This window comes from Pan paniscus, chromosome X, assembly GCF_029289425.2.
Source record: "Pan paniscus chromosome X, NHGRI_mPanPan1-v2.0_pri, whole genome shotgun sequence".
In the NCBI taxonomy this organism is placed as follows: domain Eukaryota; kingdom Metazoa; phylum Chordata; class Mammalia; order Primates; family Hominidae; genus Pan; species Pan paniscus.
The window spans coordinates 74415241-74442508 of NC_073272.2; the positions used below are offsets into that span (position 1 = coordinate 74415241).

The window sequence follows — 27268 nt, forward strand, 5'->3', positions numbered from 1 at the left end:
AACTAAAAATATAAGCCAGGAATATGGGGGAGATTTGTGGACATCTAGATGGTAGCTGAAGTGGTAGAAGTGGATGAGGTTATCCAGTGAGAAGAGAGACATTTCCTCATGCACACTTTTCAATTTCTTTGAGCAGTGGTGTTCAAAACCAAAGAAGTGACTGTTGGCTCACGTGTGCCTCAATGATCTTGCTATGGTTAGCCAACACTCCAGGCTGATGGGTGACTCAAACAGCTTGGGCAATTGAAAACAAAGTTCAATTTTTCTAGACATAGCAAATACTTTGAAATACTGGGTACTGTAGGGACTGAGTTCGGGAAAGTCCTGAATAAAGGAAACAAGGTTCATGAGTGAGTGGTAAGTAACATGATGTAGGAACTGTAGGGAATTATGGAAAATCTGACATCTTTTGGGTACCAGGCAAATCAGCATTTATTACTTTCAATAAACAGCTTTAACACTTTGAGAGGACTGCATCTCTGCAGATTCCATCTGGATCACAAAACAAAGACACAATTTGTTTTAAGGTCTTTGAAGACTGGACACACTAGAATATGATTCCTCAATTTGAGGGGCAAAAGAATCCCCTACACAAAACTCTAGCCCAGTGCTTCTCAAACTTTAACATGCACACAAAACACCTAGGGATCTTGTTAAAATTCAGATTCTCATTCAGCAGAATTGGTGTAGGGCTTGGAATTTCGCATTCCTAACAAGTTCCCAGATGATGGCAATGCTGCTGGTCTAGTCAAAGTATTATTCAAAGTATGATTAGAACCTTCTATGGCAACTTGACATTGATGAGTGGACTTGTCTCAAACAGGGTACCAACTTTTTGCAATTCGTTTCTTTCCCCTTATGTTATGTTTATCTCGAAATGTAATTTTACATGTTAAATCTAATACATTTGGGCTTTTATTTTGCATATCTTTTTTCCATTTAACTTTCTTAGAAATTCATTTTTGTTGTGTTTTATAATAGTATTGGTCTGTGATGGATTGCAAAAACTATTGGTCCCTCACCACAGATAGTTTGAGAAACACTGCTCTAGATGATAAAGAACGTTTTATTTGGGACATAGATTTAATTAGAAATGGTTTGATTTCTAATACATATGATTCTAAAGCAGTATTTTAAACTTTTCTTTTTATTTATTTCATAAACAATAACAAAACTCAGCTAGGTAACATTATGACAGTTTCACCGTACATTCAGTCACAAATATTTGAAACCTTCGCAACAAGAACAACAAAACCAGAAGTGTTACAAGAATAATTTACAAGAAAATCTATAAAACAGCAAGAAGCTCACAAATGTTCATTTTCTTTTGCACAAGATCACTACACTCTTTCACAACATGTTTTGTGTTACAAAATTTCCAACAAAAGTGTATTTTTTTCTTTGTATTGTGGTTTCTAAAACCAGAAACTTTGAAGTAAATATCCTTTTATTAGCACCTAGTGGTGCAGAAAAAGGAAAACTCTCACATACAGACACTTCACAGCACTTTTCTAAGAAAAATATACACTTACAAAATATGTTACAAATTGGCACACTTAAAAATATACAAGATTTTGTAGACGTCTTAAGAGTGATCCTTAAGCTTTAAACTTCAATTGATTCTACAGATTATTTATAAAGCTTAACTCTAAAAGAAAAAAAAAGGCAAATAATTTGCTAACATTTTTAAGTTGCAGTGTCATATGTCAAACAGAAACTTAGGTTACATTCATAAAAAGGGCCTCTAACGCTTTTATTTTAAATTTTCTTAAATGCTTAAGGGGCTTGGGGAAGAAGAAAAAAATGGGAATAATCATTTTCTTTAGCACCATAAATCAGCAACTTACTAAAGAGGTGCATTCAGTTCTATGGAAACTAAGGACTAGTACATTCAAAACTCTGTAGGCAGCAAACTCCAGTCAGTGCTACAGGTAGCCCAGTAGAGCATCTTAAGATTTCTACTCTCCTCACTGGGAGTGAAAAACAAAAGGCCTCTTCTAGTTTTCATTCTAAGCCTTTTTTGTGCTGTAAATAACCAGTCATCTCTCAAACAGGCAGAATGATTTCAATATCTCTTTTCTTCTTTTTGAAATGGGATGTCATTCTGAGACTCAGAAACCCCTGAGCTTGTTAGATGGACAGACATCCTTTCCATCTTATGTGGATGAGTGTTTCTTCAGTGTCTTTAGTATCAATTTACCCAGATACTGATTTTGAAAGCCTCATTCACACCATAAACTTTGTTCTAAACCTCTGTCTTTTACATTGTCCTTCTCCAATGCCTCACCTCTTAGTTACGATTCTGAAACCAAGAGTACATCTCAAGTATGTAGCTGCAATGGGAGCTCTGCTTCACGACTGTAGCTAGTGTTTAATGCTGAGTAAAAAATGTGCCTTAAAGGGTAGCCTGAGTCCTGTCATCAAAATAATCACATGCTGGCTGAGGACCCTCAAGCTGATGACAGTGTTTCCCAAGTTAAACAGCCCAACTAAAATTTTTTTCTCCCTTATTTGGGTCTTTGAGAAACCTTTACAAAATCCCTGGCCTACATTGTGTTGACAAGATTCCTGTTTGTTACTAAAAGTTTGATTTTGGTACTAAATCTTCTAAATGTAACTATAGGCTTAGTGAATTTTATGATTAGAAAACAAACCAACCTCACATTAGTTTTATTTTATAAAAAGAACATATTTCTGTAGTGATGGGCAGTCATTAAAAAAATCCCTAAATGAAAATGGTTACTCCTTAAATTAGATAATTTCTCAATAATAAAGGAGAAAATAAACATTTCTATTTCTAGCAATAGTTAGGACTAGCTAGTGCTCCATTCTCCTCTTCAGCATAAAAACTTAGCTCTCTTCAATTCTTGGAACTGTTCTGAGAGCATCTGTAAGCTGAAGACATGTTGGATCTACATCACACTGGTCCAGCTTGGTAATAGCAAGCATGGCTAAAAGGTCCTTGGATATGGTTTTTCTCCTTTAGGCAGTAAATGCTAATTGAAACCTACTAAAACAGAAATTCACTAGAACTGCAAAACCTCACATAGGACTTAGGATGCTTGCTAGAGTTGTTTATAGCTTTTGAAGCATCCTTTTGCCTCTCTCTTACACACACACACACTTCCCTCCATAGCCCCCTCACACACGCAGATGCTTCCCAGCAAGGAAAAAGTTCAGAGAAGGTGAAAGTTGTCACAAAAGCCCAGCTAGCACCAAGGACTTCAGTGAGATGGCTGAAGAAGTGATGATCAAAGTAATGCAGGAGGTTTGAAAACATCAGGAAAAGGTAAGGCCTTGACACATAGTTGCAGAGTAACAAGAAGTCAGAAGGGAAAGCTGGGAGGAAGCAGCATATGTGAAGAAGCTGGTATAAGAGACCTTGGCGAGGCAGAAAGGATGGTCACTGGTTCAAGCCAGTTATCACAGCCCAAACATGACCCCCAAAGTCTCAATACCCTTCTCCATATAATATAGCACCTAACCAGGGCAGGAGATGAGACCTATTCTTAACAGATCTTCAGGGAAAAGGAATTTCTAAGTTTCCTCAGTCATGTGATATAATTTGTCCATGTGGGCACGAGTGTGTGTTTAAAATTATATTTGAGGGATGAAATACCACCTATTGGGTACAATGTACACTATTTCGGTGATGGGTACACTAAAAGCCCAGATTTCAACACTAAGCAATATATCCATGTAACACAACTGTCCTTGTACCCCTACTCTATAAAAATTTAAAAAATTTAATTAAAAAATTAGATTTGAAAATAGCCAAAGCAATTAAAGGCAATTAAGAATGGGAAGGTTTCCTTCTGAACTTCCAGAAGAAAGCAGCCTAAGATTGTTGAGCCCTGACAATTTGGGCAGGTGGGATATGAGACCATAAAAGAAAAATTCTAAGACCAAGGTCTGAGATTAAGTAAGAAGAATAAGGGAGGTTACCATTTCCAGGAAAGTAAAGATTAAATGGGACTCTGTTAGGGAGGCATTAATAGGAAACAGCTTCTCAGAGGGGGAAGGTTAGAAGGGAGCGGTAATCAGGAATTTCAGACCAAGGATAATATATATTTCTGACTTGAGATACCAGTGATAGGGCAAAACACTATTTTTATACTCTACTAAGGCAGCTGGTTATGACAGGAAGAAAAAGAACTGTGAGAGCAGAGACAGGACCAACAAAATGCTAAATGATGAACATCTCAGAACACAATGTACTGAGAGGAATATTAAATGCAATTAAGAGAATAAACATCTTCTGCCTCGGCCTATTGCTCATTTCTCAAACTCTGTTTCTTTTTATGTTTCAGTACAAAGTGACTGGTTATGCATCACTAATTTATATGTTAAAAACATATAATACACTGCAGGCCAATTAAAAAGGTGCTTTAAAATAACAATTCTCTTTGGAGAAAGGGATGAACTATACCCTAGAATTGGCCCTTAATGGGCTCCATAGGAGCAACTGAAAGACTATCCATTCCAAAGGACTTATGATAGCAAGTTCTCACAAGGAAATTGTTTCCAACAGTTTCAGGCTGTCCTACCCCACTCACACCCCATTCTCCAAAGCTGAACTGATACCGAAAAAAAACTGGGACAACTGCTCCCATATTTACTTTTATAAAAACACATTGTATTAATGGAACATTTTCTTTATTTTTTCATTAATTGCCACCTTTTCATTACATAGAAAGCACTCCACTCCTCTAAGCCAGCAGGTGACTCTGAGGTCTGGAGTCTTGGGGATCACAATACAGGCAGAGTTGGTGATTCCAAGCCAAAATTCAGCTGCAAAACAGAAAAATCAAAAACAAAAACAAAAACAAAACAAAGACCAGTTTCTAGGGACTGGCCATAGCATTTAGTACAGCTAGCTATCAGAATAGAGAAATAGAAGAAGGTTTTCCAGTTTGGTTATTTTCCCTTTTGAATGGTTGCTATGGGGCAGGAGACATGTTTCATCTGGTGCCTTTCCACTAAGTAATTTTCCAGGGCTCACTGCAAACAGAGCATTAAAGCCTAGGAATGGGCCTGTACCAGCCTCACAGAATGCTCCTCACCCACTCATCCCCACAGACACAAGAGACTGACGCTGGGAACACACACGATCAAGAACACAGGCTTGTTCATTTTACGACCCAGCTGTAAGGAATAGAGCAGGCTGGTGAAAGGAATCATGGACCGGGAAGTGTATATACTTATATACATGACAGGCTTCCTTCCATTTCTCTCTGACTACTTTCAAATGTTGCTTCTCTGTTTGTGAATACATTTAGGTGGCATTGACTAGGTAGGTTCATATTTTGCTTAAAATTTTCCTTTTGAAACATCTTCCCTTTTTTTGTTAAATTCCCTTTTTCCCTTCCCACTTATTCTCCACCCTCCCACCCCAGCCTATATATTCACAAGTTAATAGGTTAGTAACAATATTAATAAGAATAGTAACAACGACAACAACTAACAATATTAATAATATTAATCCCCTATATCTGTATAGCACTTTATGATCTACAAAGCGCTCTCACATCCATTATCTCATCTGTGCCATAATGCATCAGTCATCAGATGCACAGGCCTTCAATTGTGCAAAGAAAAGAGATCAAATGTTAGAAGTCAAGTGGTGAATAAAAGGGAAGAAAAAGTAGTAGTGAGGAATGTCGGGGCTGTGAAATTTTTTTTTAAAAAGTAAGGGGAGTACTGAATAAAAAATGTGATTTAAAAATTTGTACTTAAAATTGCGATTTAAGTTTAGTGTGTGGCATCAAATATTGGTTATCCTCAGACTAAGTGTATATGGCCCAAATCAGTTGTTGCCACAAATTGTTCATCTTATCTGATAGTAAATGTACTTTACTCATAAGAAGAAAAATTTGGTTGAACTGGGATGCCTTAACATTTTCTTTAAATGACATTGGCATTGCAAGATTAAACACTGAAAGAACACTAAAGCCATGATATGAGTGCACTTTTGACAAAACTGGAATAAAACATTTAGGAAACTATTTAAATAAAAGCATTCTATATACTTCATTTATCATTAGTGTTGATTTTATAGCTATTTTTATAATTTATCCCAGACTATTATAAAATATATAAAACTGAGATATAAAGTATCAGCAATATAACTTTGCACTTTAAATAATTTTCAGCTACAGATTTTGCTTTTAGAAAACAAACTTTGAAAGCAGCTGTTTTGTTTCCTTGTAAAACGTTCTGTAAATGCATATACTTGGGTCCCTGATGGACTTAGCTGTTGTGGCCTTCAGACTTTTCCAAAATTTTAACCCTTACACAATGGAACAAGAAAATCTTTATTTTGCCTTGTTTAGCTGTTCATGCTTCCACACAGGACAGTAGAGGCTAAAACTTTAAAAGAACGTGTGTGTGTGTGTGTGTATATATATATATATATATATACACACACACACACACACACACACATATACATATATATGTTTGGGTGTGTATATATCCATTTAAAAATAATTAATGAGCTTTAAACTGTGGGTGAATCTGTGAGATGAGGTAAGAAAATTTGGCACATTTCAAACAGTATCCTTTAATTTTGGTAAATTGTGTAACACAACATATTTTTCCACCATGATCTACAGGTGCTATCCACATAAGTGGGGGTGGTTAATAGCAAGAATCACTGGAATGTTTCTAGTAAATTAACAGGGACAACTTCCCCAAATACAACCAAATGTTGATATAGAAGTAAAAATATATACAGTACAGTCACTTGTTTGTAGTTTGGCACAATGTTTTCAATTTTTTCCTTGTGGGTAAATAGTGCATAAACTACTTGTGCAACTGTATGACTTTTTAAGTCTTTTACATAGAACATGAGATTAAAGTTTGCTCCAAAGACGTATTCCCACAATTTAAAATTCTTTTCTTTAAGCACTTACATGTCAACATACATACCACAAGGCATATTTTGAAAGAAATAAAACACAAACATCAAATGTCTTTCTGGAAAATGCGAGTCTCTTCTTCAAACACAGGTAAAACCCAAAAGGTTGTTTCTGCTTTTAGGAGATTGTAGTCGGAATCCCTGCAGAAAAATCAAACAATTTATGCCATCTTAGTTAGTTTTAGTGTATGTCCCACAAAGGGATCATACAAGCTAAATTTGTTAACATCATACTAGATGCTGTATGATGTAGAAAAAGATACAAATAGCATGGGGCACTAGAAAGCCCTCCTATTTGCCACATGTTCAGATTTTGTTTTCCAGCTAATGCTCTTTTGTTTAAATGATCTTGGCTTTTTGTCTACATGACTTTTAAATTCTATTTTTCAAAATCTGTCTTACTGCAAAGCCTTTCACTTCCAAAAATCATTCAAGAGCATATTTTAATTCTATTTTCTTAATATGTAGTAACTAGTGATGAATAGCAGAAGAAGAAATAGCTTTGTTAGAGCTTATCCCTAGCCAAGCCACAACAAAATTGCCCAATCTTTTGGGTGGCTTAAAGGTATAGGGATTTTCATGCACTTTAAAATTTTCTTTTTACTTTGAAAAAGAAGGGAATGGGACAGTTTCTTTCATGCAAATTTTTGCTTTCAAGAGGGAAAAAATGAGGGACTGCGGGCTTAGTAGGTAGTAGGAGAGCTAAGGGTGCATCATCTCAGCCATACTGGTGCAGTATTACCTCAGTTTTTCAAAAGAAGCTGTCCCAGACTCATCCTTGTGGACCTGTTCTCGCTCCATGTGCTTTCCCTTACATTTCTCATCTCTCAGGGCCTTGGAGCTGGATTTGTGACGATACAACTTTTTGTGTGTCGGTCCGTTATTGCCTAAAGTGCTCATGTTACTATACTTTTTATCAAAGAAGGTAGAGCGAGAGTCCTCGTTATAACCAGGCATGTTTGCACGACCAGGATCACCTATTGCTGTTTTCCCATTGCTTTTGCTCACACCCTTGATTGACCTGTGATTCTTAGTGGCTCCTTGGGACCCACTGTTGATCTTTTTCTTAGACTCCTGTGGTGTCCCAGCCAATATTTTGAGGGTTTTTAATTTTAGACTATTGGACTCAGGGGAGTAGAATATGTTGGGATCCCCATGGTGCTCCATGGGTTCCCAAAGGGGCTCTATGGAGGCCATCATGAATCTCTGCACATCTGCCATACCAGAGGCAATGTTGGACAAGATATAGGAAGGCTCCTGAAATTCCCGTTGGTCATCATCCAGAAGGCTGTTGGTGTTGGTGCCCATGCTCATATCACTCCAGCCTGGGCTGCTCTCCTTCCCCAAGGCCCAATCTCCAGAAAGTCCCTTTTGACTTGGCATCTTCATAGAGGCCATAGGGCCACCATGTTGGATACATTCAGCCAATGTCTTCCCAGTGGAGGATATGGTGTTGGTTTGGCTTCCCCCACGACCAATGCCAATTTGCATTTTCTCTCCATTGATGGCAGCCATGTATTTCCCTTTCTTTGTGGACTTAGGGACCTGGCGGGAGTTTTTGCCAGGTGGTTTTTCAATCCCCTTGTTGTTACCTTTGAGGGATTTTTTCCTGGTGTTTTTCTGAGAAGAGCTTTGGTTCATAGCCCCACTCTTGCTGGGTGAACTTTTCTTTCTTGATTTTGACACTTTGTTGTTGGTACTAATTTGACCAGATGGATCATTAAATGTTGACAGGCAAGGGTTTTTTTGGAGCAGGCTGACAGAATCCTCATCATTGAACATATGGAACTGAAACTGGTGGTTATTTAAAGTAAATCCATCCTCCATTTGGACCTGCCGTGAAAGGGTACTGCAGTCCCACTTGATTTTTTCCACACTGTCCAATGGTCCTGGGACACCCTCTTGGAACCCCTTTAGTGTTCCTAGTGTCTTCATACTCTCACATCTGGTAATTTGAGGGGAAAGACTAGGGGTGTCCGGTGGGGACATCTCTGAAAGGGAAGAGTGGCGGAATTTGTCAGGGGTGAAGTTGGATATATCCAGGAGGTCAGTGGACTCCTTTAGTGGTGCTATCTCATCAATGCTTTGCTGGATCACCAGCTTAGGGCTGCAATGGGCCAGGAAGTCATCAGTGATATCATCATCGCCATCCTTTTCACAGGACTTCAAGCTTAAGGAGCAATAATTACTTGAGCTGACAGAGAGTGGGGCCATTGAATCAAAGCTAAAGAGCCGACCATCATCCATATTGACTGGCCCCTGCTGGAAAGGAAAGCAGATCTCTCCATTATTAAAGTGACATAATTGGTAAGAGTCATCAGATGGGAGTTGGGTATCTTGCATGGAGTCATACAGGACCTTGTTGCAATTACTGCCACCACTATTGAGACAGATTGGATTGTATGTTGTAGGTGTGAGGTTATTTTCCATGGAGACTACTTGGGAGGCTCCAAATTCACTGGATTGGGTTGGGGCTATCTCCCTTGAGACTTCAGCCATGAATTCCTGGGTGCCAGAAGTAGCCTTGTTGGGCCACACATTTCCATAGTTGCTTGATTCCATTTTGAAGTTATGAGATGACTGCTGCAGCTCAGAGTCAGAGGATGAGGTGAGCACACAGTCCTGGGTAGGCTGGAGGGGTACAAATGATTTTTCGGTTTGAGTGAGGCTGCCTTCATTTTGCTCTGGAGAATGGTGGCTGAAGTATGAGATACTAGTGTTATTTGACAAGTCAGAAGCATCTAACAATGTCTGCAGATACCCTCCAGGGATAACAGGTATATTAGTGGTAACATTAGCAGATGATAAAGGCATTTCAGAAGAGCAGGTCGTTGGTAGAAAAGTGGAACTCTTAGCAGCCTTTGCCTCATGAAATTCAGATAGACGGGAACTGTTTGATGTCCCAGGAATAACTTCATTCTTTAAATTAGCCTTGGAGGATTGGTTTTCCAAGAGAGGGCTCATTTGAACAATTGGCTTGCTTTCTTGCCCAGCAGCTTTGACTTTCTTAGATTTTAACCTAGCTTCACTTTTAAATTTGATTTTGTTGAGCACTTTCCTCTCTGGCCCCTTAAGCTCTGTGTCTTGGGCTTTGACTTTCACTGAGTCAGGGCCTGTGATGTCATTTAAATGTGATCCATTTGCACAGCTAGGAGCACCCAGAGGTGCTGACTTCAGTGTACCTTTTAGGCCTCCATCTTCTTTACGATTACTAGCGTGCCTCTGATCATTACATAATGAAATCTGTTTACTACTTGCTGAAATTTCAATGGATGGGATTCTTTGAATCCTGTGCCTGTTGCCAAGTTTTGATTTTCGTTTGCGAGCAGGTGGCAGAAATGACACCTCAAAGCTACCTGGTTCAAAGCTTTGCTTTTGGGAAAAAGGTGTCTTGATGGAGTCCGTGTTGGTGTTTCTCTGCTTCTTCTTCTTTTGCCAGAAGCCTTTCAAGGGTGCCAGCTTGGCATATTTGTTGAGCTGATTCTCACTCAAATTCACTGTTGTCTCACTGGCATCCACCTTACCCAACTTCACCAGCATGTTCTTCTCACCTTTAAAGCGATTAATGATGATATATTTGATAATAACAGGGGGCTCCTTACGGGTTACTTTTCTTCTCTTTTTGGGACACCATTCATCATCATCTTCCTCTTTGGAACCAGCTGGCAGCCATTCCTTCCTCTCATTTACTTTTTCACCCTCTAGTGAGTCAACATCATATAGATAATCTTCACTGTATCTGACTTTTCTCTTGGCTCGCAGCCCATAGTTCTGTTGGGAGGAGGAGCTGCCAGAATTAGTGTCCCGAGCCATATAGCGACTACAGTCCTTGATCTCACCCATAGCATCATATGAGATCTCAATGAAGGAACTATCATCACTGAAACTCCCTGATGTCTCCAAGGAATTAGCAAGATGGCCCTGCTTTGGATTCTTAAGTTGCTCTACTTCAGTCCCACTGCATGGTTTATTTAAGGCAGGCTTTTCTCCATTATCCTTTCCATCTTTCTTCTCTACACCTTTGTCTTCCTGTCCTTCCTCTTTGCCTTTCTTCTTGTCCAAGTTTTTATCTTCCTCCCCCCAGATGATGCTCACATCAGGGACCTTGAATTGGGAAAAATCACTGCTCTGCTTCAGGGCCCCACTCTTAGACTCTCGCTTGGGGCAGGTAGTAAAGACGCTGGGAAAAAAGTTGAATTGGGCATCTTCCTGCATCAAAAGAGTAGTCTTGTCTCGAACATTGTCCTGAAAGGATTCATATCGAATTTTCAGGGAGCAGACATCACTGCCTAGTGTTGATTCATCATCATCAAACATGTAGTTATCCACATCTTCTTCAGAGAATAGGTTGACAGACAGCTCATTTTTGGAACAGAGGTCAAGCAGTTCAATCTTACTTTCACTAATGAAAGTCTCGAAGTAACCCCAATCCTGATTGGAATTTGCAAGCAAAGCTTCTTCTGTATTGCACTTGTCTAACAGTAATGCCTCATAATAGCTTTTCTGAGCTGGATCCTCCAAGTCAATGTCAGGTTTCTCAGTTTCTCGTCTGTCTCCTGCCCTTGACTTATGCAGGGGGAAGCCTAGGAGCTGGTCTGAGAGCAGCTGCTCTCCATATTTCATATTTTCTCCAGCATTAATACACTGAATCCCTATATCAGAGACTGCACACGTTTCATAATCCCTATTTAGATCACCAACTTTCAGACTGATCCCTGGCTCAGGATCTACTGCATCCTTGGATTCCATGAAGCAGCCTAAGCAAGTCCGACTTGGCTGCATGAGACAGTCCCCATTCAGAGCTGACATGCCTGCAGGCTCCATTATGGCAAACGGAGCTTTCTCACATTCATTGGGAAGTGACCATGTGTTCAGGCCTTTTGCAATGCCAGATGTGAGGGAGATGGCATTCACAGAAGCACTATTAGCAGCATGTTCGGGTGCTTCAATCAGGCCCAAAGGAGAGGGCGGGCTCTGCATACAGGGCTTCTTAGAGGGTAGAGGCAGGAGACCCCTGGGATACATCAGGGTTTCTTTTTGTGCCACCGGTGTAGGCTGGATAGGTGCAGCAGCTTCTAGAGCTGCAAATGACTTCATTGCCACATCCTGGTCCTCTGAGTCTAGAAAAAAGGGAAAGAAATGACAGGAATAAAATTAAGAGTCTTAGACCAGACTCATTAACTCTCTTTCCCTTGATCAGTTTCTGGTACTTGATCTTATTATATAAGCTAAGCCTTCACATCTCTATCTTTACAAATAAAAACTACAACGTTAAAGAACAACGCTGATTTTATATTGAACATTCATGCAAATGAAAAATAATAATTATTTAGGCCGAGTTTCTTCCTCAGAAAAAGGCAAAGCTCTCCTCAGAAATGAGAAAAGAATTGGACTGCTTGATCAATTGGAAAGTCAAGGCTTTCAAGGGGAAAATGCTCAGATGGAACATTAATACTTTTGAGCTACGAGGCTCAGGCCTGTCCTCCAGATCCATGTTCTGGAAGCTCCTAGTGACTCTACAAGTTCCTTTTCTTTTCTTTTCTCTCTCTCTCTCTTCTCTCTCTCCTCTCTCTCTCTCTCTCTCTTCTCTCTCCTCTCTCTCTCTCTTTCTTGTTTTTGAGTCTTGCTCTATTGCCCAGGCTGAAATGCAGTGGCGTGATCTCAGCTCCCTGCAATCTCCATCTCCTGGGTTCAAGTGATTCTCATGCCTCAGCCTCCTGAGTAGCTGGGATTACAGGCACCTGCCACCACACCTGGCTAATTTTTTATATTTTTGGCAGAGATGGGGTTTCACCATGTTGGCCAGTCTGGTCTCGAACTCCTGACCTCAAATGATCTGCCCACCTCGGCCTCCCAAAGTACTGGGATCACAGGCATGAGCCACTGCGCCCAGCCACTCTAGAAGTTCTAAGCCTCACATCACAGCATATTTCTAATTCACTAGGAATTTTGAGGATCTTCATCTGGCAGATATGATTTGGGAGGGCAAAGGGGTCAGATTCAATGCCTCTTAGAGACTCTTATAGCCAAGTTAGATATTTGGTGGAATAAAGTTTACAATTAACATTCATTTCAGAGGCATCCTGGACTCAACCTGTCCCAACTTTGTGGGTACTGAAAATCCATAGTAATAACAGAGGACTACCAGGAGAGATATTAATATACTATAATTAAATTCCCTTACCATTTTCTTTGACCCCATTAATCAGAGTGTTTTCTCCGTTGGCTGAGGCAACAATAGCCTTATCTTGTTGGTTATCCATGAATGTAACCTCTTATTGTTTCATTCCAAGTCCAAATGCTGTCCAACCTGCACATTTCAAATATATAATATCAGTCATTAAATTTGTTTTATTTTGTGTTTTATAGGTTATTTCAGCTAGAGGGGTCTTAAAAGGCTCACTGGGATTTCCCTGTTTCCAGACTGACTTCATCACTGCTATTATTTTTGTTTCACAATTTATACCTACCACATAAAGTCAGTTTGGAAACTCACACTCATTTATACATCCTAGATCCTTCTATCACCTCTGTGCCACAATATTATTCAAAACTGAAATCTGAGGAAGCAGACAAACGTATCCCTTCCTCCAAATAGTAATACATTTAACCTAATCATGGTTGCCTGATTAAGAAGGACACAAAGCAAAGACAAGACTAACCTGAGATAAGGTGTGTTTGTATGTGTGTTTGTGTGTGGCAATTAACTTTATTTTTGTTTGCCTCATTTCTATTTCAAATGATCAGATGCTCTTCAAAAACAAGGCAATTCATATACATACACACATATACATCATATTCAGATTTTCTCTTTCTGTGCCTTAAAATTTGACTGCTAAGGATGAAGAAGGTAGAGAATTCCTTGGTTTCTCGACTTCCAGGACTTTAACTTGGACTTTGACAAGTATTCCTCCAAACTCACAGCAAATTTTTTAAAAATGTGACTACAAAGAAGATTAGATTTTCTGAAAAGGCCCCAGCATCATCTGATATTTTTAGGTCATAGGACATATATCTATCTGTAGCCCTTCATCTCCTGCCCACCTACCTGAGTGGTATTTATGTGCAAAATGATAGGAGATGAGATGGGGGTATCTGCCACATGCCACTACAACATCTAGCCCTCCCCCTGTCCCTAGACCTTCTCCCCAACTGAGTATCTATCCCTTTATTAAAAAGCATATGGTATTGATAGTCAAGCAGCTATTATAAGAATCTCAATTGTATAGTCATTTATCCTAATGCATGCAATATACTCTAAAAAGTAGGTTCAGCATTGAGAAACAGGAAGCAGTAACAGTTCCACATGATTCAATCTATAAAATATTTTACCCATCTGGGCCTATTCCCTTATCTATAAAATACAAAGACTGTATTAGGCAGTCTCTCAGTTTTAAAAATGTTAGATGACTCTGGGTTTCCCCTAACACTTATATATTAGAATTGCCACATTTTCTTCTCATTTTATATGAGATCTGATTTGATGCATAGGCAATAAACCATGGGTGCCAGGGAAAAGAGAAAATATATGCTTACTTGTATTTACACAGAAAAGGGCTGGAGAGTTTTAAAAGATGGAGAGGAGTGGATAGCAATGTCCAAGTCCCCATCCTTTGTCAAGGAGGGCTCATTTGTAGTAGAACTGAAAGAACAGATTGGATAGCTGCCTCTGCTTCAAAGACGACCCTATAAATCAGATGGAATCATATTGCCATCATGGATTACTCTGTGCATTTTTGTTTTGGAGTTCAGTAGAACTTCAGGTACCATTTACCCCTCTTTTGCCCCTCCACTAAGTCCATCTTGGCAGGAGCTTGATAAGGGGCAAATTACTTTTAGATTTCAATAATTTAATGTCTTCTTATCCCTTATGTCTATAGTTAACTACAAGCAAGTCCATTTTTATCACCAGGAAGACCAAGGTATGGAAAGAGAGACTATGACAGCCAAGGTTGTAAAACAACACAATGAGAAATCTATGAAAAAAACCCCTCAAGTTTCCTGACCAAGAGACTAGGTGTTTTTTCTTAAAACACAAAATGCCATCTCCATGATTCTTACCAACTCCAACCCCTGACTAAAACAGGGCTAGACAAATACAAGTTTCCACATGTTACTGATCTATACTTCTATACCCTTTCAGGTAGGAAAATACAGAACAGCTGCCACAGATAAGCATCTGTTATCAGTAAAAATTAATGTACCATGAAATATATATAGGAACAATACATTTAAGTATCAACAATTATCCAATCTTTTTTTTTTTTGAGACAGAGTCTCATTCCATCACCCAGGTGGAGGGCAGTGGCCCTTCCAGGGTTCAAGCAATTCTCGTGTCTCAGCCTCCAAGTAACTGGAATTAACAGGCATGCATCACCATGCCCAGCTAATTTTTGTATTTTTAGTAGAGATGGGATTTCGCCATGTTGGCCAGGCTGGTCTTGAACTCCTGATCTCAAGCGATCCAACTGCCTCAGCCTCCTGAAGTGCTGGATTACAGGCATGAGCAACTATGTCTAGCCAATTATCCAGTCTTTTCAGGCAGGACAAGAACACTATGTCAGGGGACATATTAGTGCTGCTGTAACTTTACTCTGGGATGTTATTTCCCTAAGAACATAAATTGCCTCTAATGGAAAAATCTGGCCGAGCACCCAAGATTTATGACTCTGAAGTAAAGGGAATCTTATAAGGTTGAGAACAGACAGGAGATACACTTTGGCAAAAGATAAAGAAGAGGTAGAGTGGGGACATGGGAGGTTGGATGTATAATTAATTACCTCATAAGTTTGGTTCTATTAGAGTCTATAACTTTTTTTGAAACGGGAAAACTGAGTATCACAGATATTAACTTAGTGATTATCAATAATTTGGGCCTTTGTTCTCCAGAATTAGTAGGCTAGACCTTGAGCAGACAATCCTTTAGTCCTTTCCTATGATTTTTCAAATCTCAGCTATAAACAGGACAACTAAAGGTATATATTTTTCTACATACCTATTTACTTATACCTTGGCTGCTTATAAAAATAATTTTGGGGAGGAATTATAATTTCTTACAGTTACAATACAAACAACTCTGGGCTTGCTTTAGCTTTCCCCCACTGATCAGCATTTTAGGACAGTAAATTAGGTGGGGTTTTAAAATCTATTTTGAGCTAAAATTGATTAACACTTTTGGAAGAATGTACAACAAATTGCTTTGCTGATCACAGTAAATTACACAGTGTAATGGCATTAAAATAACATTAGCATGGAGATGGTATTTTGAAGCAAGGAAATGCTCCATTAGACTGGAAAAGCAATCCCTCCTATCTGCCCTTCCCCTCAGCTGGGCTTGAGAAAGGCTCATAGATCCTGTAGGCTGCTATCCTCTTCCCCAGCGGCCTTGAAGTCTAAGGTCTCAGAGTCTAGATGACCCACACCAACATTTGTGTTGAGGCTGTCCCTGGCTTTTCCCAACTGGTGAAAAAAATCAAGGCAAGAAAGGAAGTCCTGTTTTTGTCTATGGGTCTGGGGCAATATAGCCTTTGGAGTTTGAGTAGTGCCAATCTCTGGGATACCAGTTTAAATCAATTCATCAAAATTATTAGTACTACCTGTGATCACAGTATTGTATCAAGTACAGCATAGAAAAGACAGATAAATGAGGCTAGATCTCTGTTCTCAAGATGCTCAGAGTCTAGAGGGGGAAAGCAAGCTACAAACAAATTGTAAGTATAATACACTGAAAGAGGGGCAGAAAGTTGCTATGGGAATCCCAAATGGAGGGAAATTACTCCAATTCTAGAATTCTAGAGAGGCGGGAGATTTGGGAAGGCTTCACTAAAAGCAGCAACATTAAGGTGAACCTTGAAGGATGACCTTTCTGGAGGTGAGGATGGGGAAGTTCAGCGGAGAGAAAAGTATTCCAGGCAGAAGGACCTTCATGAAATGCTACAAGTCTCCCTCCCACTCCAGTCTATCTTCTAAACAACTGCTATAGAATCATAGCAAGTTGACAAGGTACCTTAAAACTTTGTTTTGCTTTGCAAAACACTCTCCTCAATCAATCCTCACCTTCTCCAGTTGTATCCTCTTTTCATTCTGTTCACTTCCCCCTATGTTCCTAAATATTCTAACCCTCTCCGCTCCCTTAATATTAAACCATTTGTTTTTGCTTCCCGGTGTCTTGCACTTGATATTCTCTCTGTTTGGAATCTCTGTCCCCTTTTCCCATTCCTTCCCTTCCCCTTTCCCAACCTCCCTTTCACCTCTCTGTCCTCTTCCCTTCTCAGTTTTTCCTTGACACATTCCTTGATTCCCCACTCCAAACAAAATTAGTCTCTGTCATTCTCTGTATTCTCAAAGAATTTTTATCTCCTCTGTGTTTATCATCTTATACAAGCTTTACTACTTTATATCTGATACCCCCAAAAGACTAAGCACCAACACCCCCAACTCCACAGGGCCTAGCTCACATAGTGCTTATAACATGGTATGTACTTTGTAAAAACGGGTTAAACAATGATGTTGAATGGTAGGAAAAGATGGGAGAGAATTTAGGGAATAATGTTTGGCTGAAATAGGTACAAACAAGAAAATATAGTGGAAAGATAAACTGAAATATACTGTGGAGGCCAACTAAATTGTAATTCAGGAAGATGCTGAAGGGTTTTGAGTAGTGAAGAATATTAGGACCAGTGAAAGTGGGAGAGACAGAGGGTGGGAAGATAGGAAAAAATGTTCAGGTGTGAGATGTCAAAAAGATTAGAATTCAGGAGGAGGAAATAGGAATGGAAAGGAGATGTTAGATGTAAGTAGAACTACATAGGTGTGCTGTATAGACCTGGAAGATGATTTAGATGTGACAGGTAAGGGAGCAGTAGTCAGAATATAGAGAGAAAAGACAGATCAAAGAGTTAATAGATGACTGTGAAAGAAGAATCATGGGTGGCTGGATTCCAGACCAGGGTAGCCTCAGAAATATCGGTGCCAGGATCTTCTTGGGAATAAAGCAAGGCCAGTATGAAGACCCATTATCAGGTACAACATGTCTAATGAAGCTGACCAGGACCTTAGCTGTCACACTGGAAAGAAAGCAACTGACAAGCAAGCTGTTACAGATGGGGAATCTTCAGGTTGGGTTAGGGACTGTAATGAAGCAAGGAGATGGTACTGCTATAGCAAATAGGCCCACAGACAGTTTTCCAAGCTAGCCCAGCTAGCTCTGTCTAGTCTGATTCTTCCCAGTCTAGCTTTAGTCAGAATAATGGATGGCAGAATCAGCAACAGTACAGGGAACACGTTCTAATCCATAACTCTGCTTGGCTAATTCTATTTTCAGATATCTATCAGGATTTTAAGACCCTAAGCTAGAAATACGGAGGTATGATGATGTTAAGTACAGGAAACATGCTTAAATGAGCAACGATACAAGTTTTAACAATATTAAGGGTGAGAAAGACATCAAGAAGAGATTACTACAGCTACACTCTAAAGAATTCTATATATCTCAAAAGTATGGTATGACTCTATTAAATATTTCCTCTCTCATGATAAAGATTCCAAAATTCTGGCCGGGCGTGGTGGTTCACACCTGTAATCCTAGCACTTTGGGAGGCTGAGGTGGGCGAATTGCTTGAGCTCAGAAGTTTGAGACCAGCCTGGGCAACTTGGGGAAACCCCGTCTCTACAAAAAATACAAAAACATTAGCCGGGCATGGTGGCACGTGCCTGTAGTCCCAGCCACTTGGTGGGCTGAGGCAGGAGGATTGCTTGAACCTGGGAGGTTGAAGCCACAGTGAGCCAAGATCGTGCCACTGCACTTAAGCCTGGAGGACAAAGTGAGACTCTGTCTCAAAAAAAAAATTCCAAAATTCAAAAGATATGCACAAAAAACTCATATAGAAGAGGGGATACTGTATAATGGACAGAGTACAATCATTAGCTAGGTGTCCTCAGACAAGCTCCCTCCCTTCTCTGGTACTTAGTTTTACTAGCTATACAATAAGGGAGAAAAACTAGATTATATCTAAGGGTTCTTTTAGTTCCTAACAATCTAGAATTCATTTAATTTTTGTCTCTTTCTTTCTTGCTTCTTTCTTCTCTCTGTCTCTCTCTTTTTTTTTTTTTTTTGAAACAGAGTCTGGCTTTGTCACCCAGGCTGGAGTGCAGTGGCATGATCTCGGCTCACTGCAACCTCCGCCTGCCACTCAGCCTCTCCAGTAGCTGTAATTACAGGCTACCATCACGCCCTTCCTTCCTTCCTTCCTTTCCTTCCTTCCTTCCCTCCCTCCCTCCCTTTCTTCCTTCCTTCCTTCCTTCCCTCCCTCTTCTTTCCTTCCCTCCCTCCCTCTTCTTTCCTTCCCTCCCTCCCTCCTCCCTTCCTTCCCTTCCTTCCCTTCCTTCCTTCCTTCCTTTCCAGAGTCTCGCTCTATCCCCAAGGCTGGAGTGCAACAGCGCGATCTTGCTTCACTGCAACCTCTGCCTCCCAGGTACAAGCGGTTCTCCTGCCTTATCCTCCTAAGCTAATTTTTGTATTTTTAGTAGAGGCGGGGTTTCGCCATGTTGGCCAGTCTGGTCTGGAACTTGTGACCTCAGGTGATCCGGCTGTCTCGGCCTCCTAAAGTGCTAGGATTACAGGCATGAGCCACTATGCCCAGCCTATTTTTTTGTCTTTAAAAATTGAAACTAATTACATGTACTACAAAAAATTGACATGCAAGAATAAATTCTGATTTAAGTTTTGTGTGATACTGAGATGAGCCTGAGGGAACTCTTTAATCCCTTCCATCTCATGTCCTTTCCTGTATGCCTCTGATTTTTATACACACATACCCCAATCCTGTCAGGGGTAGCAAGTAGGGTGCTGCTGGCGGCGACAGGGCTCCGTATGTATCACCTGCCTTCATTTTTGGCAGCCGCCAATCTAAGAGGGACCCTCTTTGCCATCATGTTCCTAGGCAGAAGTGATAGTGGCTGCATTTGTGTCCTAGCTCAGTGCCTCAACATTTGGGTCTCCCTTCCTCTTTTCTTTCTCTCTGTACCGGTTTTATCTGTACCATTTTTTGTGACATCACTCTAAAGAATTTTTCAAGAAGAGTAGGTGCATAAGACGATGAATCAATGAGAAAGCATGTACAAATGCACTGTATATATTAAAGCACTATACAAATGCCAGGAAACAATATTCATTAAGACTGGAATTAGGGGTAGAAAGAACAAGCAGAGGCACTATTAGGTTCAAGTCAAGAATAGCCAGCCTCCTCACTAGTCTTAACTTTTAAACCTTATAACTATAGGTAGCTCAACTTCACGGACACATCTGAGTCCCTTTGCCTTTGTGAAAGAATTTTATTTTCAGGACTTCTGCCTGCTTTCTTTCTCAAATCTGAGGAAAGAGTGACAGAAGAGTATAATCACTGTTTCTCAGGTGGGGTATTTCTTTCTAAAGACAGTCACTTTCTCCTTGACTCTAGATCCAAATGGGCAGTATAATGGTATATTAGGAACAGAGAGATCAACCTGGAAGACCCATTTGTGTGTGGAAGATGGCGAGTCCTCTGAAGAACCACACCACTATAGCCTGGCCCTTTGTGAGAATGCATTTATATAAGGACTGTATCCTAATCAAAGAGCGCTTTTGTTGCCAGGCAGCACTGAGTTACATTTAATGCTTGAGCGCAATAACTTTAGGCTAAATTATCTTTTGACTTTCTCCATATGGTTTCTAATCTATTTTCTTATTACTAATTTATCCTGTTAACTGCATTTTAAAAAATGTTATTACATTCTTTTCAGAAATGTAATCACTAAACCATAGGGCTGGAAGGATCTTGGAAGATAGTCTCATCCCAAACTCCCCATTTTACAAGTGGGGTAACCAAGTCCCAGAAAGGGGAAACTACTTGCCAGTGTTACATAGTGATTTGGTAACACATACACATTCTTGGATGTGGGATGTATGTTGCCTTCTAGTCCAGAAATATCCCCATAGCACCAAGTTACTTACCAAGTGGAATGTAAGTTATCAATAAAAATAACCACTAATCAGAGGGCTACTAACTTTTTGTTTGTCTTTATTGGAGGAAATGCTGTCAGAAATAAGAAAGCTGTTCTTACTTATCCCAAGAGGAGAAGTGAAAAGTAGAGATAAAGCCAAAATCCATCTGAGAAGTAGGAACTGCTCTTCCAGCCTCTGGTTCCAGAGCTCTGTATTGTCACCCCAAGGCATACCCACCCAAGCAACACATTTCCTCCTTACACACACACACACACACACACACACACACACACACAGGACATTCATGTACACTCAAAAAAATTATGGTGACTTTCTTCTTCCATCATGGAAGCAGGATGCAATATAAAGGACTGGAAGTTGGAAGATGAAAAAAGCTGGGAATTCTTTGGAAGTGCTAAAATAAATTCAGCTATTTAATAATGACCAGTTAAGATACCATTTGAAATTTTGGGGGGAGAATAGAGGGACTAGGGATACCATGACAAGTACAAAAGTTTCTTTATTTTTTTTTTTTTGAGATGGAGTCTCGCTCTGTCGCCCAGGCTGGAGTGCAGTGGTGTGATCTCAGCTCACTGCAACCTCGGCCTCCAGGGTTCAGGTGATTCTCCTGCCTCAGCCTCCCGAGTAGCTGGGACTACAGGCATGCACCACCACACCCGGCTCATTTTTGTATTTTTAGTAGAGATGGGGTTTCACCATGTTGGCCAGGCTGGTCTTGAACTCCTGACCTCAGATGATCTGCCCACCTCAGCTTCCCAAAGTGCTGGGATTACAGGCGTGAGCCACTGTGCCTGGCCCAACTTTCTTTCTTTTTCTGTTCTTTCTCTTTTTTTATTTTTATTTTTTATTTTTTTATTTTTATTTTTGTGAGACGGAGTCTCACTCTATCACCCAGGCTGGAGTGTAGTGGTGCAATCTCGGCTCACTGCAACCTCTGCCACCTGGGTTCAAGTGATTCTCCTGCCTCAGCCTCCTGAGTAACTGAGATTACAGGCGCCTGACACCACGCCCGGCTAATTTTTGTATTTTTAGTAGAGATGGAGTTTCACCATCTTGGCCAGGCTGGTCTTGAACTCCTGACCTTGTGATCCACCCACCTCGGCTTCCCAAAGTGCTAGGATTACAGGCGTGAGTCACCGCACCCAGCCTTCTTTTTCTTCATATATATATATACATACATACATATATAAAATTCCAAGTGATCATAGTTTTCTTTTACTCATTTCTGACTTCATTCTAACTTCCAAAGCAGAAAACAAGACCATAAAGAGATAAACATCAAATTAATTACTATATTTCAGAACCCCTAAGAATTATAGAACTATCTATTCATTTCCCTACAGATCAGATATTTTTAGGTAAGTACACAAGAATAATGCATAAATGGTTCCAAGCAAATTGAAGACAATGCATACTCAAATACAAAACATCCCATTAAAAAAAGTGATACTACTGTCCTGGCCCAGGAAACAATCTTGGTCCCACTGTAGTTTTCCCATGAGATACTGAGGTAGCTGTTACAGGTAACTGGGAGCCTGTTTTACCATCCATAAAATCTCTGGCCTTCCTTCTTAATATCAGGATAGTTCCCAGGCCATCCTAACATGTGTACTTGAAACAGTGATACCCTTTCTATATTCTAAGCAGTGAAGAACAGCATAGTTCAACACTGAAGAAGGTCTGTGAATCTGGGGCTTACTTGAGCACTCCACTTCCTTACCTCTCTTGGCTATGTGGAAACAAAATACAAACAGCTTGCTAGAAGGCTGGGACTGTCACATGGGTGTGGATGTATGTTAAGTTTTTTCACATTTATTAAATACCTGTTTTATATGTTAGACTATGCCATGAGGAAAACAGAAGTGAGAAACACAAGCTGTAGCCTCAAAGCACTTACAATCTTAGAGAGGTAGGCATGTACTTGGCAAAGCAGGTATCTCTCAGTGGGACAAGTCTTAGATTGGCTCAAATATTTATTTCTGTATTTTGATTTTACTTTCAAAATATTCTCCTAGCCTTGTTGATCCCCAGATAGGTCTTCTAGATATTGGTTCAATGTGAATTTCTTTCACCAAGAAAAAAAAAATCCCTTTGGTTCACAGGCTTGGGCCCTACAGGAAAAATAAATAAATAAATAAATCCATCTCTGATCACTCCATGAAGATAAGTGCAACTTCCCACTTAACTCTGGACTTGCTTTCACTAAGTACACAACTGCTAGGCAATCCATGCCAAGTGGTAAAACTACTGTTTCAGATCCCACCCTCATCACACTCCTTTTGCAGATATGCTTGTAGTGGAGTCCAGCAGTCATGCTCAAACTGATAGGCTGATAAATGTTTAGACCTTTTCACAGCCAGAAGACCTGTCACTGCCAAAGGTCAAAGGACTCAGGCATCCTCCATCAGTAAGTGAACTCCACTGGGGTAAATTTTAAATTAAATTTTTTTTTTTTTGAGATGGAGTCTCACTCTGTCATCCAGGCTGGAGTGCAGTCACGCTCACTGCAACCTCTGCCTCCTGGGTTCCAGTGATTCTCCTGCCTCAGCCTCCTGAGTAGCTGGGATTACAGGCACGTGCCACCATACCCGACTAATTTTTGTATTTTTGTAGAGACGGGGTTTCACCATGTTGGTCAGGCTGGTCTCCAACTCCTGATCTCGTGATCCACCATACCCGACTAATTTTTGTATTTTTGTAGAGACGGGGTTTCACCATGTTGGTCAGGCTGGTCTCCAACTCCTGATCTCGTGATCCGCCCGCCTCGGCCTCCCGTAGTGCTGGGATTACAGGCGTGAGCCACCGCGCCTGGCCTAAATTTTTAACTTTTGTGGGTACATGATAGTTATTGGCTACTTATATATGGGGAAAGTACTTTAAGATGACTTTGACCATCTGTACAATACTTTTACAACTGCTGTTTAATTTTTATTCAACAGAGGAAAGGAAAATTTCAATAATTCCACAAAAGCACCCAGGAACCCAAACACACGTGTTAATAAGGCCATGTCCCCCCACCCCCTTTAGAAGCATTTTCTCATATTCCTTTTATTTGCCACATGGGACAAGGAATGGGCTATCCAGGAGCAAGGGAAAGGATACAGGGCTAAGAAGAGCGGAATATCAGAAAAGAAGAGGGGTTGGGCCTAAGAATAAGTATGTTGCCATTCTAGTTAGAATTCTGTAACAGCCTAGCAATCATTTATACTATTAACTCTCTATTCTGACCCCTCACAACTCATTACTGTTACCCATACCCAAGGCAGCAAAGAAGTCCTCAGAGCACCATAGTTTGAAATAGTTCACTAGGTAGCACCCAACTCAAGCCAATCCTGGCTGATGCCCAAAGCCATACACGTGGCATTCTGGGGGTGCTGTGCTCATTAAAGTCTGCATAGGAAACACCCATTGCACATGCAATTCCGAAGCCCACATTTCTTGAACAACAATAGTCAGCTCTGCAGGACTCCTCCCAAATCTAGCAGCCAAATCCACAGTAGGGGAGAACTTCTAGGGGCTAGCCTTCTGCAAGTTCACCTACTGATGGGCGAAACAGGTCCTGGAGAGGGCAAGGATGAACGCTGTTTCCTGCAACTACAGTGTACACTTACCTTTTCTGTGCCAGGATTTGGGCTCACTTGCAACATCCAACCTGTCCCCTCCAATACAATAGCCTCTAGTCATATGCAGCTATTTAAATTTAAATGTAAATTAATTATAATTAAAACTTCAGTTCTTCAGTAATACTAGAAAAATTTCAAGTCCTTAGTAATCACCTGTGGCTAGTGGTTACAATATTGGACAGAGCAGATACCGAACATTTTCATTATCACAGAAAGTTCTACTAGACAGCACTGTTATTCTTGTTTCCTAACTAACTTGTCTATTTGCATGGGATGGCCTAGGGTTTTATTTATTTTATTGGTCTCAAGTGCAGAGGGTTGATGTCATCATATTCTTCAATTCATCAGTGATCCAAGAAAGGCTTCCCTTTTGCCATTATTCAGTTATTCTGATTTATTTCCACAGTCTTTCTTAGGTAACCATTCTAATGTGGTAAATTGCGGGTATCTTATCTCCATGGAATAGAGACTCTTGTCCTGTCCTTCAATATTCTAACTTACCAGAATTACTCTTTGCCCATTTTAGACCATTGTCCATTTTTTGCTTGGCTCTGATCCTGTATGAGGTTTCTTCCTTACTCTTAATTTCAAATAATGGGTTTCCATCGGTCTTTGGTCTTGATTACCTAGACTCAGGTTATTAGCTCACAGAGTCCCTTATTTCTTTTGCTTGTTTCTGACTCTTCCTACATCTTCTTTTCTTTGCCTTTCTGCCACTCAAGATTCAGTGTGAAGGGTAGTTTCTTGACTAAAGTGTTCTCTGAGCGGTGGGGGTTAGGAACTTAATGGAGACAATGTTGCTAGACTGACAACCAGAGATGCCCAATGCCTGATGGGAAGTTTCATGTTCTCTGTTAGCTTGACACACTAGGGAAATAACCTTTTAATCCAGTGCAGCATGTTTCATTTATTGTCGTGTTAGCCAGTTCGAAGATGTTATGAAAAACATCCCCAGAGAGACTTAACATTTGAAAAACATCCTGAGTTTGAACTTAATTCAACTACTCCAGAAGGCTAAAACAATGGAAGATGACCTTTTAGGCACTTCATATGCCAGACACTGTTAGGCCAGATAATGTCATGCCAAATTAGAATGTCTGTCTCTTGGGGAAGAGGAGAGTGGGTGGGAAGAAGGGGTTGTGAGTATTATTTTAATTAAAATCATCTTTTAAAATGATCTAACATAAAAAATTAATAATCTACAGAGACACAAAGACAGGATTAAGCGGGGGAAACATGATGTCATTAAGATGGCAGGAACAGAATGAATATATGTTCTAATAAACTTTGATAAGTGATATAGACAAATTGGAACTCATTTAGATAAAAAGTCTAGAACAAGAGGACTCAAAACTGATTTAAAAAAAAAACTTTTATTTTAGGCTCAGGGATACATATGTAAATTTGTTATATAGGTCATAACATGGGGGTTTGTTGTACAGTTTATTTTGTCACCCAGGGACAAAGATTAGTACTTAATCGTTACTTTTTCTGATCCTCTCCCTCCTCCCTCCCTCCACCCTCAAGTAAGCCCCAGTGTCTGTTGTTCCCCTATTTGCATCCATGTATTTGCATCATTTAGCTCCCACTTCTATGTGAGAACAAGTGGTATTTGGTATTCTGTTCCTGCACTAGATTGCTAAGGATAATGGCCTCCAGCTCTGTCCATGTCCCTGCGAAGGACATGACCTCATTCTTTTTTTATGGTATTCCATGGTGTATATGTACCACATTTTCTTTATCCTATCTGCTACTGATGAGCATTTAGGTTGATCCCATGTCTTTGCTATTGTGAATAGTGCTGCAATGAACATATGTATGCATGTGTCTTTATAACAGAATGATTTATATTCCTTTGCGTATATACCCAGTAATGGGATTATTGACTTGAATGGTAGGTCTGTTTTTAGCTCTTTGAGGAATTGCCACCTACTTTTCACATTGGTCGAATTAATTTACCCTCCCACCAACAGTGTATAAGCATTTATTTTTCTCTACAACTTCGCCAACATCTGTTATTTTTTGACTTCTTAATAATAGCCATTCTGACTGGCATGAAATGGCATCTCATTGTGGTCTTAATTTGCATTTCTCTAATGATCAGTGATGCTGAGATTTTTTTCATATGATTGTCTTCTTTTGAAAAGTGTCCGTTCATGTCCTTTGCCCATATTTTAATGGGGTTGTTTGTTTTTTCTTGTAAATGTGTTGAAGTTCCTTAAAGATGCTGGATATTAGACCTTTGTTGAATGCATAGTTTGTAAAAATTTTCTCCCATTCTGTAGCTTGTCTGTTCACTCTGTTGATAGTTTCTTTCGCTGTACAGAAGCTCTTTAGTTTAACTAGGTCCCATTTGTCAAATTTTGCTTTTGTTATGGTTGCTTTTGGCATCTTTGTCATGAAATCTTTGCCTGTTCCTATGTCCAAAATGGCACTGCCTAGGTTGTCTTCCAGGGATTTTATAGTTTTGGGTTTTACATTTAAGTCTTTAATTCATCTTCAGTTGATTTTTGTATATGGTGTAAAGAAGGTGTTCAGTTTCAATCTTCTGCCTATATCTAGACAGTTATCCCAGCAACATTTATTGAATAGGGAGTCCTTTACCCATTGCTTGTTTTTGTCCACTGTGTTGAAGATTAGATGGCTATAGGTGAGAGGCCTTACTTCTGGACTCCCTTTTCTGTCCCATTGGTATATGTGTCTGTTTTTGTACCAGTACTATCC

General features: G+C 40.0%; 1 protein-coding gene across 2 annotated transcripts in view; it reads right to left on the reverse strand.

Moving 5' to 3' along the window:
- Nucleotides 1-407: 407 nt before the first annotated feature.
- The window catches only part of NEXMIF (neurite extension and migration factor), a 192523-nt gene continuing 165662 nt past the window's right edge, over nucleotides 408-27268 (reverse strand). The window contains exons 2-4 of one of the 2 annotated variants that reach the window (XM_034950612.3): nucleotides 13104-13229; nucleotides 8143-12039; nucleotides 408-7060 (exon numbers count right to left, since the gene is read on the reverse strand). In XM_034950612.3, the coding sequence (XP_034806503.1) occupies nucleotides 7038-7060; nucleotides 8143-12039; nucleotides 13104-13182 (3999 nt within the window). In that variant the 5' untranslated portion in view covers nucleotides 13183-13229 and the 3' untranslated portion in view covers nucleotides 408-7037. Of the gene's footprint in view, nucleotides 7061-7661; nucleotides 12040-13103; nucleotides 13230-27268 lie in introns of both variants that reach the window. The other variant, XM_008978109.5, reaches the window with a different exon arrangement.